This window comes from Colias eurytheme, chromosome 1, assembly GCF_061535395.1.
Source record: "Colias eurytheme isolate Ceu_HAF_F1 chromosome 1, ilColEury1 Martin Lab GWU primary, whole genome shotgun sequence".
Classification (NCBI taxonomy): domain Eukaryota; kingdom Metazoa; phylum Arthropoda; class Insecta; order Lepidoptera; family Pieridae; genus Colias; species Colias eurytheme.
The window spans coordinates 6,685,053-6,703,435 of record NC_142980.1 but is presented as its reverse complement, the minus strand read 5'-3'; the positions used below and the strand labels follow the sequence as shown (position 1 = coordinate 6,703,435).

Sequence of the window (18,383 nt, the reverse complement as noted above, 5' to 3'; positions counted from 1 at the left end):
AAAAGCTTGTCAAAACTAATCGAAGAATTACCTTTAAACGGAGAGATCGACCGATAATATTTATTGGAGAGGAGAGCCTTTCATAGATAATGTGATACATAATACATTATTATAACGGGTGATTTTTTAAGAGGTATAGGATTTGATTTTCAAAAAAAACACAAAAAACTTGAAAATGTTGATGTAATCTATAATGGAATTGATAAAACGATCAATATAATTTAATGTTTGAAGATGATTTCATGCAAATGATGGCCACGGCTCCGGTTTAGATGGCCCATTCGCATTTCGGCACACTCTCTACAACATATCGGCCTGTATATCACGAATACTTAAATGCTTCAATATTGGCTACCAGTGCGTCAATCGTTGCTGGTTTATCCCTGTAGGCATAAGAAATAGGCCAAAGACGTTTGATCACGCGATCTAGGCGGCCAATCGACGGGCCCAAAACGTGAGATAAACTGTTCGCCGAAGACGGCTCTCAATTGGGCTATTGTTTCGCGTGCCGTTTGGTATGTGGCACCGTCTTTTTGAAACCACGTGTGAGGCATGTCCAATTCTTCCATTTTGGGCAAAAAAAAATAAAATCGCCAATCGATGAAGTGCATCGCGCACTTCTTAACCGACTTCACACTCTCTTAACCGAGCATGCATTTTGATAGTAAAATTCAATAATTTGCAAGCGTTGTTCGTTCGTAAGTCGATTCATGGTTAAATTATAGACCAAACTGAACAAGTTTGATAAAGACACAAGACACGATTCACGCGTGATCTATCAAAAACAGTATTGCCAAAAAGAAACCAGCAAAAAAATCACCCTTTATATCGGGCGTTGGTTAGATAAAAATTTCAACCATGACAATCGACACACTACCTATTTTAAACGTTTAAAAATTATTATACGTTTCAAAATAACCACAATCGATAGGTTTCAAATAAATGTAATAGCTGCTTGCGTTGATCAGGTAAACTAAATTTGTTACTTACCTAAATAAATGAAATGCATAATTATTCAAAGGCCAACATGTGCGATTAGTGTTAACTGTCTCTTGACGTCCCAAAAAAATTAAAGGGTCGTGCTACCTTTTCCAAATTGTTCACATTTGTTAAAAGTGAATTACACCAATAAGCTCTGCCACACAAACTATGAACTTTTGAATTTTAAGAAATTGGAAATCAACAACATTCTTGTTGATTTGGGACGTCACGGACGGAAAGTTAGATTGATACAGGGTGTTACTACCTTCTCGTTTTTATAATCTTTCATATTATCGCCTTTTTTTATCATTATATTGATTCGAGTAGATGCTTATTGCATAAGTATCTATTAACTTTTCTTAAACTTTTGTACACATTATAAAGGCACCACTATTACCTAAACTTCCTAGAATTTCGTTCATATTATAGGTACATTTCGTTCATTACAACAAAAAATTAATGACTGCTTTTTTTTGTTCGTAACTACATATATAATTATCGATTACTTAATACTCATGAAGACTGATTGTGCCATTTTTAATGTATAACTGATAGAAGGACTAATAGTGGTGTCCTTCAACCTTTTGTTTTAAATTTCATATCAGCAGCAATTTAAATAGAATTTTATTGCTTTGCTTAAGATTTTGCGCCTTAAATCTTGATGATGAACCTCGTATATTTTCTATCAAAGAATTATCAATTCAACCTCTACTTTTTCATATTAAGTAACCTGCCCCCCTAGTCAAGTGGCTTTCTGTTAGCGTAGCGTTCAATAGAATAGACTATGAATGTATGACATTGACGTAACCTGTAGATACGTTTATCTACAGCCTACGTCAATCTCATACATTCGTAGTCTATTCTATTGAACGCTACGCTAACAGAAAGCCACTTGACTAGGGGGGCTGCTATATGTACTACCGACATATACCACAATTATTTATTATCTAATGTTTATATTCCAACTAATATCCTGACAGGATATAAAATATTTTAATGAATTAATGTTTGCAGTTTTATCAATGTAGTTGTTTGTTAGTAGGTATTGTTACTTAGATTCAATGTGTTAAAATTAGTACAATTTTAATGTTAGTTATTAACGTAACGACCTTCTGTAGAGTATTAGAACAGTGTCAAATATTATAACATAATGTTATTATATTCAATATTCAATTCGCACATTATAACGTATTCACTTTAATTCATGTAAGTAGGTATTTGGTGTCAGATGGAATCTGCCCACAGGACGGTGATACTTGCCTACACAAATCACTGTTTTTTAAAACGTTATAGGTTTTGTAAACCAACAAACGTATCAAATACAATACATAAGTGGTCAAATTAACGGCAAACTAATTAAACGTACTCATAGGGTAAGTCATGTTATAGCTATATATAATGTTGTATTTCCGAGTAATATAAAAATATACTGTACTTTAAAGTTGGTTGGTGACAAAATTCTATTAGGTTCATATTCTATTGAAGTATATTCGTAATAAAAAGTTTTATATGAAACTAATTTCACATTGAATTATCTTGAAGGACTGTAGCACTCTGTACTATCACTGTTTATACTTATACCTACAGATATTTGTCAGATTACACTGAATACATGTTCGTGATACATATGTTGCAATATTCTTAGTGTCTACTGTGTCTAAGTGTTGCTTTTCTTTAGAAGAACCAATTAATATTTAGATCATATTAGCCTTCAGAGTGCTGGCCAACGATATTCTACGGAATTATTATAATATACAGAAAATGCGCACTCATTATTTGTGTTTTATTTCTATTTGTTCTTCAAATATGTATCCTTTTCCTTCTAATTTTATAATTATGTTAATGTAAGTTTGTTTGCAAAACCTACTTAACCGATCTGAATAAATTTGGTACTAACAGAGATACCTTGAGACCTGAGAAAGGTCCATAGGTTTAACCGCGGAAATCCACGGGAACGGGAACGAAAACGCAGGCGAAGCCGCGAGCGGAAAGCTAGTAATATATAAAACACAATTTTTAATGTGCATGTTACCTTTAAAACAAAGGTTACCTTAAAACAGTAAAAAATTAACAAAAACTGATATGACTTTACAGATTTGATAGTAAGTTATCAAGACTCAAGTGGGCTATTATTTATTCATTTTATTATGTAATTGTAGGGGCTGGATTAGAATAATGTTTGAAAATGTTTTGAATCGAAAAAGAAAAAAAAAACATTCTTAACATAAAACATTTATTTTATTAATTCAACATTAATTTACAAAATATTTTTCATACAGGCTAGTCGCTATATCTACATAGAAAAATGGCAAAATTTGTATCTTTTTATTATGTTAATACTTATAAACACCAAGTACCTACAATATAAATACAATATGTGAGGTAGCATTATTCATAAAAATTCAACTTTTACTTTGTTACAGCTGGATTGTACCAAACCAATTTATTAGTAAAATAAGTTTCTTTTGTTAGCACAGAGTTTTAAAAATATAATTTTACCATTAATCGATTAAATTTATTAATTTTCCACAAATGCTATATTATTTTATATCATAATTTTTTTGATTGCTGAATTCAGAAATCCGTCATGATAGCTTAGTTTATGCGATTTATTTCGTCTTTGTACTTATTTTAACGTTCACTCGAAGCCATTGCTCTTATACTGCCTGTAAATATCTTGGAACATTTCGCGGCAGTTCATTTTGACCTTCAATTTTGAACAGAGTAGGAAGACGCCAGAGAGTTTGCGATGCAAGGAATATATTTCTTCTGGGGGTGGACATAGTCTGTGCGTTAGTATTGTGGGCACGAGGGATTGTATTCGCTTAGTAGTGCTCTGTGAACCAAAGTCGAAGCCCTTTGAACCTTCTTTGGTGAATACTTCGCCCATTATCATAACGGTGTCCACGTGCGTTTCTTCCATTAGCTGAAATGTGAAAATAGACATTAGATACCACATAAAAGGGGAAATTTTTGAAAGTATTCCCTGTACAAAATGGGAATTTACTTCATGGCATAGTTTGTATTTTTTTTTTATAATAATCTACCAATCTGAAGAAATATGGAGTACTGATATGAAATGTGTTTTTTTATAGGAAAGCTAAAAAACCAACATTATTTAAATTACACACCTTAGACTCGTAACCAGTTAAGAATTTCATATCACGCGACATCTGTAGAATAGCATCTCGATCACCCTCTGACGCTGCGTTTATAATCTCAATGTATTGATCCATAAACTCTTTCGAGTATTCACGCGTCGCTCCGAAATCCAATAGAACCAACTAAACATATGAAAACAACATTAATCAAAGCATAATTAACAAAATTCAACATCATCGTCACTTCATTACACTCGGATTTTCACAAGTGCTCATTCTATAAATCTTGAAAATTAAATACTCACATCCAACTTTAAATGAAAGCTAATTGCTCTAAAACTATGATTTTTTTTAATTTATGATCACAGAGTAATATTTACTTAAACAGCTCACGAACACCATTTATAAAATTATGCACATGACACAAACAATGCAAAAAAATACATAAAAAAAACACCTATAAGTCCCACAGAAAATAACGTTTGTTACGCATACTAATATTTCTTACCTGTTTAGTATTGGTGTTATAAAAGAAGTTCGCCCAATTGGGATCCGTCTGCATACAACGCAACACAAACATCTCTCGCAAGCAAAGCTGCATGATTTTATAAGCGATGTCGTATCTCGTCTCTTCGTCTGCATCGAATAGCTTGTCTATGGGCTGGCCATCTATTAACTCTGTGGTCATCACTTCTGGCGCACATAAATCGTCTATAACAAAAAAAATAAAGCACTCTCTGTACTCAGTTAATCTATGTTAAATAGTCTATTTGTGTTTATGTTTATTTTTTCTATGTGTAAAATAAAAACAATGATTAATTACAAAATAATTAATATTATCAACTTTATATTATATGCAACAGTAATTTCATCACAATAATTATGCATTCAGCAGTATTTAACAAAAAAAATAGCTTTGAAAAAAACGTTCTCACATTATACATTCATCACAGGAGAAAATAAATATTAAAAAAAAAGACGGGTTGCACTCCGGGTGTGCCGGCAGAAGTGAAAACTTGATTATTAACGTTGAGCATGTTTGATATCCATCCGTCTTACGCTTTTTCGATCAGGTCACGTGTCCTGACGCGAGTTTAAGATTTTATACCCATTAAAGAAAAAGTGCTCAACGCCGCTAAAGAAGTTTTCACTTCAAAAACGTACCTATAACTTCAGGAACATAATATTCGGGGAAGGGCGCTAGAAGCCTCTTGAACTTTCTAGTACATTCGGCCTCTCGAATGTAATCTACTTCCCAAGCAAGCTCCTTCTTCGCTACCTCCACAACATTATCTATGAACATGCCCTTCGGAAATACATTCCATACCTAGAAAAATATATTTGTATAGTTACAATTTTAATTTACACACTTGAAGATAAATAAGATAAGTCTAAAAGGGTATGAATAATTTAAAAAAAAGACGGGTTGCACTCCGAGAATGCCGGCAGAAGTGAAAACTTGATTATTAACTTTCAGCATGTTTGATATTTTGGAATGGTATCCGTCTTACGCATGGAATATAAGGGCAAAAAAAAAACATCCGTCTTACGGTTTTTCGATCAGGCCACGTGTCCTGACGGGAGTTTAAGATTTTATACCCAACGCCGCTAAAGAAGTTTTCACTTCAAAAACTACATAAATCATTTTGTAGAATTAGTGTAAGTAGCAGTGAGTAGGCTGAAATGTTAGTAGAAAGGTAGAATAGACTTATAAATGTTTCTATTATAATCATGAAAAAAATATATATTCATTTATTTGCTTTCTTATTTCCTAAATTAAAAATTAAAGGGGTTACCTAACAATCGATGGCAACAAACCAAATAATTATAATATCATTGTCATATAATAATAAATGAATATTTTATTGTAAAGTTGAAATAAATAATAAAATAATAAGTACCTTTAAAACACCAACAAGATTGTCAATGTCACTATTAATTCCCTTGGCTACACCCGGGTACTGCACTTTCATAGCCACTTCCTGACCACTGTGTAGAACCGCTAAGTGCACTTGGCCTGATTAAATAAATATTAATCAATATTGTCTGTTAGAGAACCAATTAGGGTAGTCAATTTGAAGCTCGAAGTTTAAACGAAAAGTAAAGATATAGAGACTTCAAGGATCTTTGGAGGATTCTATCCAATTTTATAGACACACTTTTAAATTATTTTTTCTTTGCAACATTTAAAGCTTCATATAAACTACACACATCACCAGACTGTATCGAGTATTTAAAATCTATGAAGAATTTTGAGGTATTGTAAATGCAAGATATCATTTTAAGGTCATTAATAAAAAAATAAACTAAAACCTATCACAATTTTTTTTTTCATTAAAAACCTGATCTTTTATGATCAAAGAGGGAAATTAGATGAGTTTGTTTCATAGATTTTCAACAAACCTATAGATGCAGCAGCAAACGGCTTCTCTTCAAAGGACTGCACCCGATTTCGCCAATCAGGCCCGAGCTGTGACGTCATAACTTTCTCTACTTGCCACGTGGGCATGAAGTCGGCTGACTGACGCACGCGCTCGAAAATACGCTGCAAGTCCGACGGTATCATTGACTCGTCTTGTATGCTCAAAAGTTGTCCCAATTTTAGAGCAGCACCTGTCGGAATAAGTATGATATAGATCTTCTATATGTATATACATAGGGTCAACCGGGGCAATTGCAACTATGGGGCAATTGCAACTACTTATCATAACTCATTTATTAGAGTTGTTGTAATATATCGCCATCTATGATTCAATAACTCAACGACTAATAAATCTTACAAATAATAGATGGCGCCACTACGATGAAAACTATTTGATTTATAGGCCATTTTGTCAAACCGCCATTTTGAAGTTGGTGTGCGTAAAAACAGGTGTCGGGTTTTGCAGACAAAAAAATTGTTTAGGAGTGATTTTTTGCAGGTGTTTTTGATTGGACACGATTATCACAAGCCGTAAGTTATTTCATTTATATTTTAAGTGCGTTAGTTGACTCTATTTTGTGTTATTGATGCAGTTACATTTGCCCCATGAAAATTTCACTATGGGGTTATTGCAACTGTGAGGTTAGTTACAATAGCCCCTTATATTTTTGTATGAAACTAAAAACACTAGTGATGTGACAGTGTCGATATTTTTAATTTATTATGTATCCTTCTTGGTAGTCAAAATATACTTTCTTTATGATTAATTAAAGAAGAACCATCGATTTTTTTTTCGATATTATACCCAGAGACGGGTTCGTAAGTAAAATTCAAATTAGATAAAACCAGCGTGGTTAAAGAATATAACTAAAAACGAGGTCGTCTTTTTTGCCTCTAAATATTTTAAACAATAGTTGTATGATGAGAAACATCTAAATCATAAAATTAGGTAGACATGTTTAATGTTTAACTACCGAGCAGTGAATGAACGTGTAAAACAAATGATCAATAAACTGAATTCTAATTGAATGCTAACTTATTTATTTATTTATTATTGCTTAACATATTAATGCTGCAGGCCGTAACGGCATGTTGCAGTCAAAGTAGTAAGTGTTTATTACTATACTTCAATGGTATTTCAGATGGTGAGGAATTACAAACGCAAAAAAGAAGTTGGCTACTCGCAAGATGATCTTATGAAAGCATTGGAAGCTGTGCGTAGTAAAAAATTAAATAGTTATGCAGCCGCTGCAGAGTATGGGGTGCCGAGATCAACTATTGTACATCGTATATATGGAACGAGAGGTGCTAAAATGCCGAAACCTGGCAGACCAGGTGTATTTTCCAAAGAAATGGAACAAAAAATTGCAAATTACTTTTAAAATTACTGTTAAAACTGTATATTCCTGAAAAATGTGATTGCTGTGTAAGATTTTTTATAAAGAGACTAGAGACTTAAATGTTGTTAAAACTTTATATTCCTGAAAAATGTGATTGCTGTGTGTTAGATTTATTAGAGACTTACATATTGTTAAAACCTTATAGGTATTCTTAAAAAAATGATTGTTGTGTACGATTTTTTTGTAGAGACTGTTAAATAAGTAAGCCAGGGTATTATTTTAGATGATAAGAATTTGTTTTTTTCATTGTTTACGAAACCAAAGTTGTGAATCTCTTATGTAAAACTAAGTAGGATAGTTCTGTGATTGTCCAAGTAATTTTTAATAAACGGTTGATTAACTAATAAACGTATTTTGTTTGGTTTACGTTTATAACAATACTAGATTTCCGCCCGCGGCTTTGCCCGCGTTTTCAAAGGAAAACCCGCATAGTTCCCGTCCTCGTGGGATTTCCGGGATAAAACCTACCCTATGTGTTAATCCAAGTTACCCTCTATATGTGTGCTAAATTTCATTGTAATCGGTTCAGTAGTTTTTACGTGAAAGAGTAACAAACATCCATACATCCATACAAACTTTCGCCTTTATAATATTAATAGGATTTAACACAAAGAATATTATTTGTTTTGACCAAAAACTAAAATTGACTTAGTAGGTAGGGGCATTGTAATTTTTTTTTGTTGCGATTTAAAGTGGTAAATCAAAGTACCTACATGAGTTTTTCCTCTAAATAATGCGGCGCCATCTACGATCGCAACGTTATTGTAGCAATAGTTCCCTTATACACAATAGTACGATACAAATCACACGCAGAATAATAAAAAAATATCGATGAATAAGTTTTTTGCATTCCCCACACTAATTCTCTAACAAATAGTTGCATTTGCCCCACATTTAGAAAAATAAGATTTTTCCTGAAAACTCGTCCTTGCTACACGGTAATCCAGTTCAAAATCCTATGAATAACATGAAATCTCATAAATATATTCTATATTCGTTGTTTTATATGAAATAGAAGAAGAGCTATGGCAGTTAGTTGCATTTACCCCCGACATGGGGTTAATGTAACTTTTTCTACCAATTTTAGGAAATATTCTCACTACCAGTTATTTATAAGACTACTGTATTGCTTGTTTGGTTTAAAATAATCTTGAATAAATACAAAAAACAATAAATGGGTCAAATAAATGACCAAATATAAAAGGAGATAACTGCAACCGATCAAACTTGAGACTTGTTATTTTTTAGTTGCATTTGCCCCGGTTGACTATATATAAAAAAAGATAAAAATAAATATTTCTAATAAAATAATATGGGGCAAATGCAACTAAAAAATAACAAGTCTCAAGTTTGATCGGTTGCAGTTATCTCCTTTTATATTTGGTCATTTATTTGACCCATTTATTGTTTTTTGTATTTATTCAAGATTATTTTAAACCAATCAAGCAATACAGTAGTCTTATAAATAACTGGTAGTGAGAATATTTCCTAAAATTGGTAGAAAAAGTTACATTAACCCCTAGTCGGGGGTAAATGCAACTAACTGCCATAGCTCTTCTTCTATTTCATATAAAACAACGAATATAGAATATATTTATGAGATTTCATGTTATTCATAGGATTTTGAACTGGATTACCGTGTAGCAAGGACGAGTTTTCAGGAAAAATCTTATTTTTCTAAATGTGGGGCAAATGCAACTATTTGTTAGAGAATTAGTGTGGGGAATGCAAAAAACTTATTCATCGATATATTTTTATTATTCTATATATATATACAATAACGTTATCTATACAATAACGTTGCGATCGTAGATGGCGCCGCATTATTTAGAGGAAAATCTCATGTACCTACTTTGATTTACCACTTTAAATCGCAACAAAAAAAAAATTACAGTGTACTACCTACTAAGTCAATTTTAGTTTTTGGTCAGAACAAATAATATTCTTTGTGTTAAATATTGTTAAAAACGTAAACCAAACAAAATACGTTTATTAGTTAATCAACCGTTAACTAAAAATTACTTGAACAATCACAGAACTATCCTACCTATCGTTTTTAGTTACTTATAGTCTTTAACCACGCTTTATCTAATTTTAATTTTACTTATGAACCCGTCTCTGGGTATAATATCGAAGAAATAATCGATGGTTCTTCTTTAATTTATCATAAAGAAAGTATATTTTGACTACCAAGAAGGATACATAATAAAAATATCGACACTGTCACATCACTAGTGTTTTTAGTTTCATACAAAAATATAAGGGGCTATTGTAACTAACCTCACAGTTGCAATAACCCCACAGTGAAATTTTCATGAGGCAATTGTAACTGCATCAATAACACAAAATAGAGTCAACTAACGCATTAAAAATATAAATGAAATATGCTTAACGGCTTGTGATAATCGTGTCCAATCAAAAACACCTGCAAAAAATCACTCCTAAACAATTTTTTTGTCTGTAAAACTCGACACCTGTTTTTACGCACACCAACTTTAAAATAGCGGTTTGACACAATGGCCTATCAATCAAATAGTTTTCATCGTAGTGGCACCATCTATTACTTGTAAGATTTATTAGTCGTTGAGTTATTGAATCATAGGTGGCGATATATTACAACAACTCTAATAAATTAGTTATGATAACTAGTTGCCATAGCCCCATAGTTGCATTTGCTCCGGTTGACCCTATAATAAAAATAAATAAATATTTCTCTCGTCACGGAATCACGCATGAACTGCTGGACCGGTTTAGACAATTCTTATTTTGATGTGTCTGTTATTGCCAGGGGAAGGATCTTTTCAAAGAAGAGCTTAAGAAATTTGTGCCAAAAAAATTTAAGAAAATGCGAAAACAAAACGGCCATATGCCTTCATGGGTTTGACAATTTGCGCAAAGACAGGACGTCTGTCGGGTCAGCTGGTAGAATATTAAATTTGATATAGGGTAATATCCATAGAAATCTAAATAACAAGACACTAGAAGTCGTAAGCGCGCGTGACATTGTCGCCGCTCAGGTGGTTACCATTCCACAAGTCTGTTCGTCGCTTGGTGGTCGCTTGTTCAGTTGTTTCTGACACGTGCGTGAGTAAACATGGTGTGTTGCAGCATTTCCCAGTGCGGAAATTCTTCCATAAATTGTAATTATACTAATAAAGGAATAACATTTCACCGGCAAGTATTTTTGTTTATAAATATTGCCGTTTTTCCTTAAAATTAAACAATATTTACAAGCAATACGAATGACACAGTCAACCGTTCCTCTCATCACGTTTAGCTATACATTGCCTTTTACTATTGTCAACATCTGACAGGTCGGTTGTTATAACGGCCAGATGTTATCAAATGACAATTACAAGAAGCAATGTACTGCATTGTTAACGATAAAGAGTAAATAGTCGCAAGCTAGTGATGTGATGTGTTAAAATTTTTCGATATCGTAATACGATGTTTTTTTGCGTAATATGACGACTGATGGAATAATTGGATTATATTTTAATTTGAATTCTATTTTATTTTTATAACTGATATATAACTTTTTAAACTAAGTACATCGATACAATCATTTTCGGACAATTTTACTGTCGATACAGAATCACATTAATTAAATATACAATAAAGGACATTCTTCGCTTAGGTTGACAAAACTATTTTATGTTAAATATATTCTTTGTAGATTTCCACAACGCCGTCCTGACATTAAGGACGAATGGATATCCGCGACTGGGAAAAGAAATTGGTTCCCTACAGGCTATAGTAGGATATGTTAAAAACATTTCAAAGAAGATGATTTCAATGTCACAACAAAAAGACGTACATTAAGTAATTGTTATAACTCTTATAATTTTTTGTGGTCTGGCGCAGTTCTGCATCAGGTGTTCGAGATTTTCAAATTTAAACTCTCAGTTTCTAAACCCCCTCCATTTTTTTTAATATATAATGTACAGACACTGTTTTATTATTTGTATATATGTATGTACTAGTTTGTATATATAGATAAATAAATATTTAAGTACATAACATGTTTTTATTTCTTATACCTATATGTACCTACAGTCTGCCGTGGGCCCACGAGATGAGCCTACCACTGTATTAAAATCAACAACTATATATTTCTTACTTGTTAACTATCACTTAACTATCGATAACAAGGCTGATGAAGTCTTACATCACTAAAGCGTTGAATGAACGTTAATGAAATTTCAACCTTATTTCTATGCGTTGAGGTTAAAAGTTATATCTATCAAAAATTAACGCCCTCTGTTGTCGAGTAGCCGAACTTTTTCGTATTTGAAGTTTCTAAGCAAAAGGAAACAAAACATCTTACGTACCTAGGGATGTTATACTAAAATAAACCGTAAAGTCGTGATTTAGGGTACATATTAAAATGCGAAATTTATTATTTATGTTAGTTTTCATTAAAATGAAGCTGTCCAATAAAAGGCATAGTTTACTTGTGTGAACTGTCTAGATATCGTTTTAAATGTGTGGATTTTGGCGACAGTGGTTTTCATACTAATTATGACATAATAGCACTTCTATGTGTCTTGTTATTTAGATTTCTATGGTAATATCCCAGAAGCTCAAATGTGGAAAATATTTTTGTATTGTTTCAGTAAGCAAGAAATATAATTATATTATACATGAGTATGTTAGCCAAAGCCAAACATTTGTACTCAAAATATATATTGTGTCTACTAACCTCTTACTTTGCAAAGTGTGTCTACAATCCTTTCAGCATTGGCTGGAGAGAGGAATGCATTACTGGTGTCATCTGGTTTCCCCGTTACTGACTGCAGAGTGTTCCTGGCATACTGAGCCACTGTCCCCACTCCCAGACCAGCTGCTAACGAACCAAATGAAATCATTCTACCTATACGTGAAGATGGAACTACTCTTGGTTTGGAACTTGCGCTCAACTGTGAACAGAAATGATTATGTATACGTTATAACTTAGATACAATATTGCCCTATATGAATATGTAATGTATACAAAAGAGTGTGTGTACCAAGCACATGTGTCAGAAGTAAAACGTCATTGGCAAGATCATTGCCTTACTCCATTACGTGATATTGCCATGACGCAACCTTGAATTTAGAAACAATTAGAAACAATCTAATTTATAGAAAAGTAATTTTGTTGTTAGCTATGCCTGTACGGTGCACCTATATTATTCCTGTTGTATAAGAAGTTAATATTATGTAGATTTTGTATGTAGTAATAAGACTGTGCAACACATTCTGCTTGAGAATTATGCATTATTATATGGTTAGTTTTGTTAATGAAGGGCAATTACTTGTCTTTAACTTCATTATTTAAGTATTAGTAAGTTATGAATAGAATAAATACCTACTGATACTTTTAATTTCTTCTTTACAACTGGTTTAGCTGCTGGAGATGGTTTACTCTGCTCAACATTAATAGATGTTACTTTTTCTATTGGATCTGATGCATGTTCTAATACCTTAGGTGTTACAATTGGAGTTACTTTGAGCCGATCTGCTTGAGATTTCAACTTTTCTAAAGGCACAACAATTTCATTGGAAGATATGGATCCAGAGACATTAGATTGTGCTTGTGACTTCTTCAAACTTTCAAATGTTTTGTCAAATTCCTTGTTCAGTTGTTCAATCTCATCTTGCAATTGGGCATCCATAGTCTGTTTTTCAACATTACTATTAAAATTGGGTACATGCATTAGAGCATATTGCCTAAGACCATGTACCACAACCATAGCTCTTTCGAAGACATCTTTAGGTGTATCAGGGTTTGCTTTATTTGTAAAGGTGTTAGAAGGACAATTTTGGATTAGCGGTTTAAAGCTTGAGTTATTCCATATTAGTCTAGTGCTCTCTTGTTGTAATTTAAGACCAGCCTCCACAACTTGACGAATACCCCTCACTACACCTATGAAGTCGTTAATATGAGACATAATATCCCTGAAAGTTAAGTGAAATGTACAGAAAATTTAAAGGTTAAACATGTCACATAAATAAAGTATATAAGAAGCTCAGAGTTGTGTAATCTTCAAGGTTATTTATAATTTCATAGTTAATGGTATATTATTGCATAATATTTAATTTAAAATTGCACATAATAATAAATAAAATATAAATTATAAATGAATATGCAGATATTAAGGTAGAGAATGCATTTAAATTTGAATGTGTGTAGGTTGAGCAATATTCAATTTATGAAAGTTAAATATTTTAATTTCTTATAATTTAATGAAATTGTTTCTTACAGTGATTTTTAATCAAACTGTTATTGTAATGTTTAATGTATGTAATGTAAAACTTCACTTATTACATTCAATTATTATCACAAATCACCGCCTATGAAAAGTATTACAATTTTAAAACCCAAAATCATATCTCAAATCGAATTAACATCCAATGATCCATTCGTCACTCGGTGCAAAACTTCAATTCAAATGTATGTCAATGTCAATTGTCAGTATTTGACAGCTTAAAACAGATAATCAAATAAATATTGTACAGATTATTAGAATACCCTAAGAGATTACCTTTCTACCCTTTCTACCTTTCTTCCCGTTTATACAGGTTGTCCCAATTTACAAAATGCCAAGCGTTGGTAAACAGCTAAATAATACAATTTGACTGCGACATCTATACGACACAAAATATTAACTTAAACTTCTATCGTTAGTAAAGAGTAACTAATACAATAATATTGTAATAGTGATTATGTGCATTGTGATAAAAGATGAGAGATGAAAAAAAAAATAGAAGTTTTAATAACTTGAACGACTCTGACGAATACTAATGACGAATATTGGTTGAACATTAATAAAATATAGAATGAGTGCACTAAAATTTTATTGGTCTTGCTCTCTTGAAATATTTTGAGACTGAGACAGTAAAATGTCTTCATTATAATATGACGATCCGTTCAATAAAAGCAAAAAATATTATGACAAGGAATTAGTTATGTATATATATAGTGACATTACTTCTATCTATGCTTTCAGTCAACATGTAATTCAGGACATCAGCTTCAAATAACGAAATAATAAATTTAATTAGACAATAGAAAGTTAATGAATATTCAACTATGCTTTGTAATTAATTGATTAGTATCGAGGTAACTGTGTAAATAATTAATGATAAATAAGGCCCCATTTTATGTCAGACGGCTTTTGAGTTTTGAGTTTTGAGTGGCTTTTTCCATGACCTAATCTAAGGACCTAATATACCTACTTACTTATCTACAAATTTCTTGATAGAAAAAAATCGTAAAGTTCTTTGAAAATCATATCATTATTTCATATTTTAAATTACGTTTGGGTTAGGATTTTCTAGTCAAGGGGAAGTTACGCTTATCCCCCTCCCCCACACGCACGTACTGGATCCACCATTAGAGCTAGCGCGCACGAGCAACTTTGTCTCCGCAACTATTTTGTCTCTCCACCCATGGGCTAGTATGAAAGTGCGCGCACGTAGAGACGCAACTCCCCATACAATTGATGGGAGAGACAAAATAGTTGCGGAGACAAAGTTGCTCGTGCGCGCTAGCTCTAACTAGCAATTTCTGTATAAGTATACATGTATTGAATGACTATGGTAATCTATAGTATTAAATATTTATATTTAACATTATCATATGGATACCATTACCAGCCTTTGTTTGTCCACTGCTGGACGAAGGCCTCCTCCAATGCACGCCACTGAGCCCGGTCGACGGCTCTCTGCCGCCAATTGTGGCCGGCAACCCTGCGGATGTCGTCACTCCACCGTGTAGCAGGGCGTCCTACGCTACGTTTGCCGAGCCGCGGTCTCCACTCTAAAGCTTTGGTCTGGTGATCATGACGCACAACGCTGAGGTATACGGTTTGCGATGCCGGACACTCAATCATATGAAAAACGTCGACAATGTTCTCTTGTTCCGTCGCAGTATGCGTCCGCGGCGAAGGGCAAGCGCGGTGAGTGGGGAGGTGTACTCCCGCACAGCGCGGCGTCATTCTCGATTGAACGCTGCGGTGTGCGGGTATGCGTCACGGCATATATGAATGCGACAATATGAATTTTTTCGTAGACAATAATAGAATTAGTTCGCAGCTATCCTTCTTTATATAAAAATAAAGACAAAAAACATAAAAGTTTGATAATTACAGCAAAATTGTTCATGTTCACGTCTACCTTGGTAGCTGCGGCAAAATCAACTGACCACCTCTCCGCAGGGAAGGTAAATGCTGCGTGGTGACGCTGCGTCGGGGCGCATACCTCAGCGTTGTGCGTCATGATCACCAGACCAAAGCTTAAGACATGTGTGCCCCAGCGGTTGTCCGTTCTGCGGCACATATGACCGGCCCACTGCCACTTCAGCTTGCTAATTCGTTGAGCTATGTCGGTGACTTTCGTTCTCTGGCGAATAACTTCGTTCTGGACTTGGTCCCTTAGAGAAATACCGAGCATAGCTCTCTCCATAGCTCGCTGAGCGACTTTAAGCTGGTGGACCAGTCGTACTGTCAGTGTCCACGTCTCGGCTCCGTAGGTCATAACTGGTAGGACGCACTGATTAAATACTTTCGTCTTAAGGCATTGTGGAAGTGACGACACAAAGACTCGTCGAAGTTTCCCAAATGCTGCCCAACCCAGCTGTATCCTCCTGTTGATCTCTCTCTCGAAATTGTTTTTGCCTAATTGGAGCGTTTGCCCTAGGTAGACATACTCTTGAACTATCTCGAGAGAGATTCCGTTGATGTTAATCGGCTCCGGTATCACATGATGGTTGATCATTATCTTTGTTTTTTCTACGTTCATGCGGAGTCCGATGCGCGAGGAAGATTCAACTAGGTCGTTCAACATTTGTTTTAGTTCTTGCAGCGATTTGGCCATAATGATAATGTCATCAGCGAATCTCAAGTGTGAGATGTACTTGCCGTTGATGTTGATGCCTCACCCTCTCCAATCCAGGGTCCGAAACATATCCTCTAACGCGTTGGTGAACAATTTCGGTGAGATTACGTCACCTTGTCTCACGCCTCGCCGTAGATGGATACGTTTCTTGCCGGTGGGTTTCTTCTTAAAGAGTTTTCCGCCTTCGTCCTTTAAGATGTTTACCACTTGGTTAAGTCTCTGATCAATATCATCGGTGGTTTCCAAGGCAGCGAATCGATTGCTCAGTTTTAATTGAAATTTTTCAGGTTCCGCGACAGTTTCTAGCATACTAGGCCGGAGAGTTGACTTCATCATTCGTTTTCGTTCAAGCTTACAATTAATATTTAAAGTGCCTCTAAGATATCGGTGATCACTACCCGTATTAAATCTTGTAATCACTGAGACATCTCTAAATATACGCTTTTTGTCCGTAATGATGAAATCAATCTCATTTTGGGTCTTACCGTCAGGGCTTTGCCAGGTCCATTTCCTTTGTGACCTTTTCTTGAAGAACGAGTTCATCAAGCATTTGGCCCCTCTGATTTCTGCTTCCAAAACCGTGCGGTCCTATAGCTGACTCACTGCACATTTGTACTCCCACTTTAGCGTTGAAGTCCCCCATCACAACGTTGAAATGTGCCTTTTTGGTATTGTGTAAGGCTTTGGATATGTCGTCATATAATGTTTCGATTTCTTCGTCAGAATGGGTCGATGTCGGTGCGTAGACCTGTACCACCTTCAGGTTATACCTGTTGGTGAGCTTCACTATAAGGTACGCAACTCTAGGGGAAACACTTGAGACTTCAACAACGTTGCGACAGAGGACTTTATTAATCAGGAAACCCACACCTCCTTCAGAAAGACGTTCTCCTTCTCTATAGTACATAACGTGCCCCGATTCAAGGGTTACGGTGTCTTCTCCCTCTCTTCGAACTTCACATAACCCTAGAATATGCCATTTTATCTTCCCTAGCTCCTCTTCTAGCTGTGTAAGATGTTCGTCGAGCCGTAGCGTGCGTCCGTTGTACGTTGCGAGGGTCAGTTGGGTTTGGCGGCCTACTGTAATCCGGGGATTCTTCGCACCCCCTGTTCTACCGTAACCACGACCGCCGCCGTAGCCGGGAATAGTAGAACTACCGGGAACTGGGGGCCGTGGTTGAATTTGACTTGCCATTGAAGGTAAATGCCCATAGTCGCCACGCTGGGCATGCGGGTTGGCGACCGCAGAGCATAGCTTTCTTTCCCACCAGTGATGCTGCTGTCCATCACTGGTTTATTGCATTTAGCTATGCCGCTCATGGATGGTTATACCGCCATCAGTCGGTCGTCAGAGCCTCGTCCGTTGTTTATCAGGATGTACCACGAGAAGGTGAGGTTGACAATTGGAGCACTAAGATGTTGTTGTGCTCCCTTACACCCCATCATATGGATAAGATGTGGATATTTCAAATCCATCGCTGCACCAAAACAAAAAAAACCTTTGTATGTATAAATGTTTATTTCCATAGTTCAGATATCTCACCAATATCAACCAACAAGGATTATGATATCCCGGATATCATAATATTAAATGCTAAT

At 34.6% G+C, this 18,383-nt stretch overlaps 1 protein-coding gene and 1 pseudogene across 2 annotated transcripts; both read right to left on the bottom strand.

The window, feature by feature from the left end:
- Window positions 1–3,197: 3,197 nt before the first annotated feature.
- On the bottom strand, window positions 3,198–14,313 carry Coq8 (ubiquinone biosynthesis protein COQ8, mitochondrial). 2 transcript variants are annotated; one of them, XM_090102348.1, is made up of 9 exons: window positions 14,150–14,313; window positions 13,259–13,844; window positions 12,607–12,823; window positions 6,486–6,695; window positions 5,984–6,099; window positions 5,247–5,409; window positions 4,591–4,793; window positions 4,113–4,265; window positions 3,198–3,907 (listed from the first exon to the last, which is right to left on the bottom strand). In XM_090102348.1, the coding sequence occupies exons 2-9, from the start codon at window positions 13,835–13,837 to the stop codon at window positions 3,620–3,622; spliced, it is 1,929 nt and encodes a 642-aa protein (XP_089958474.1). In that variant the 5' UTR covers window positions 13,838–13,844; window positions 14,150–14,313; the 3' UTR covers window positions 3,198–3,619. The 2 variants fall into 2 exon arrangements, with proteins under 2 accessions (XP_089958474.1, XP_089958477.1); XM_090102351.1 differs by having other exon boundaries at window positions 13,259–13,564.
- Window positions 14,314–15,538: 1,225 nt separating this feature from the next.
- On the bottom strand, window positions 15,539–17,979 carry LOC149911048 (uncharacterized; annotated as a pseudogene).
- Window positions 17,980–18,383: the final 404 nt, after the last annotated feature.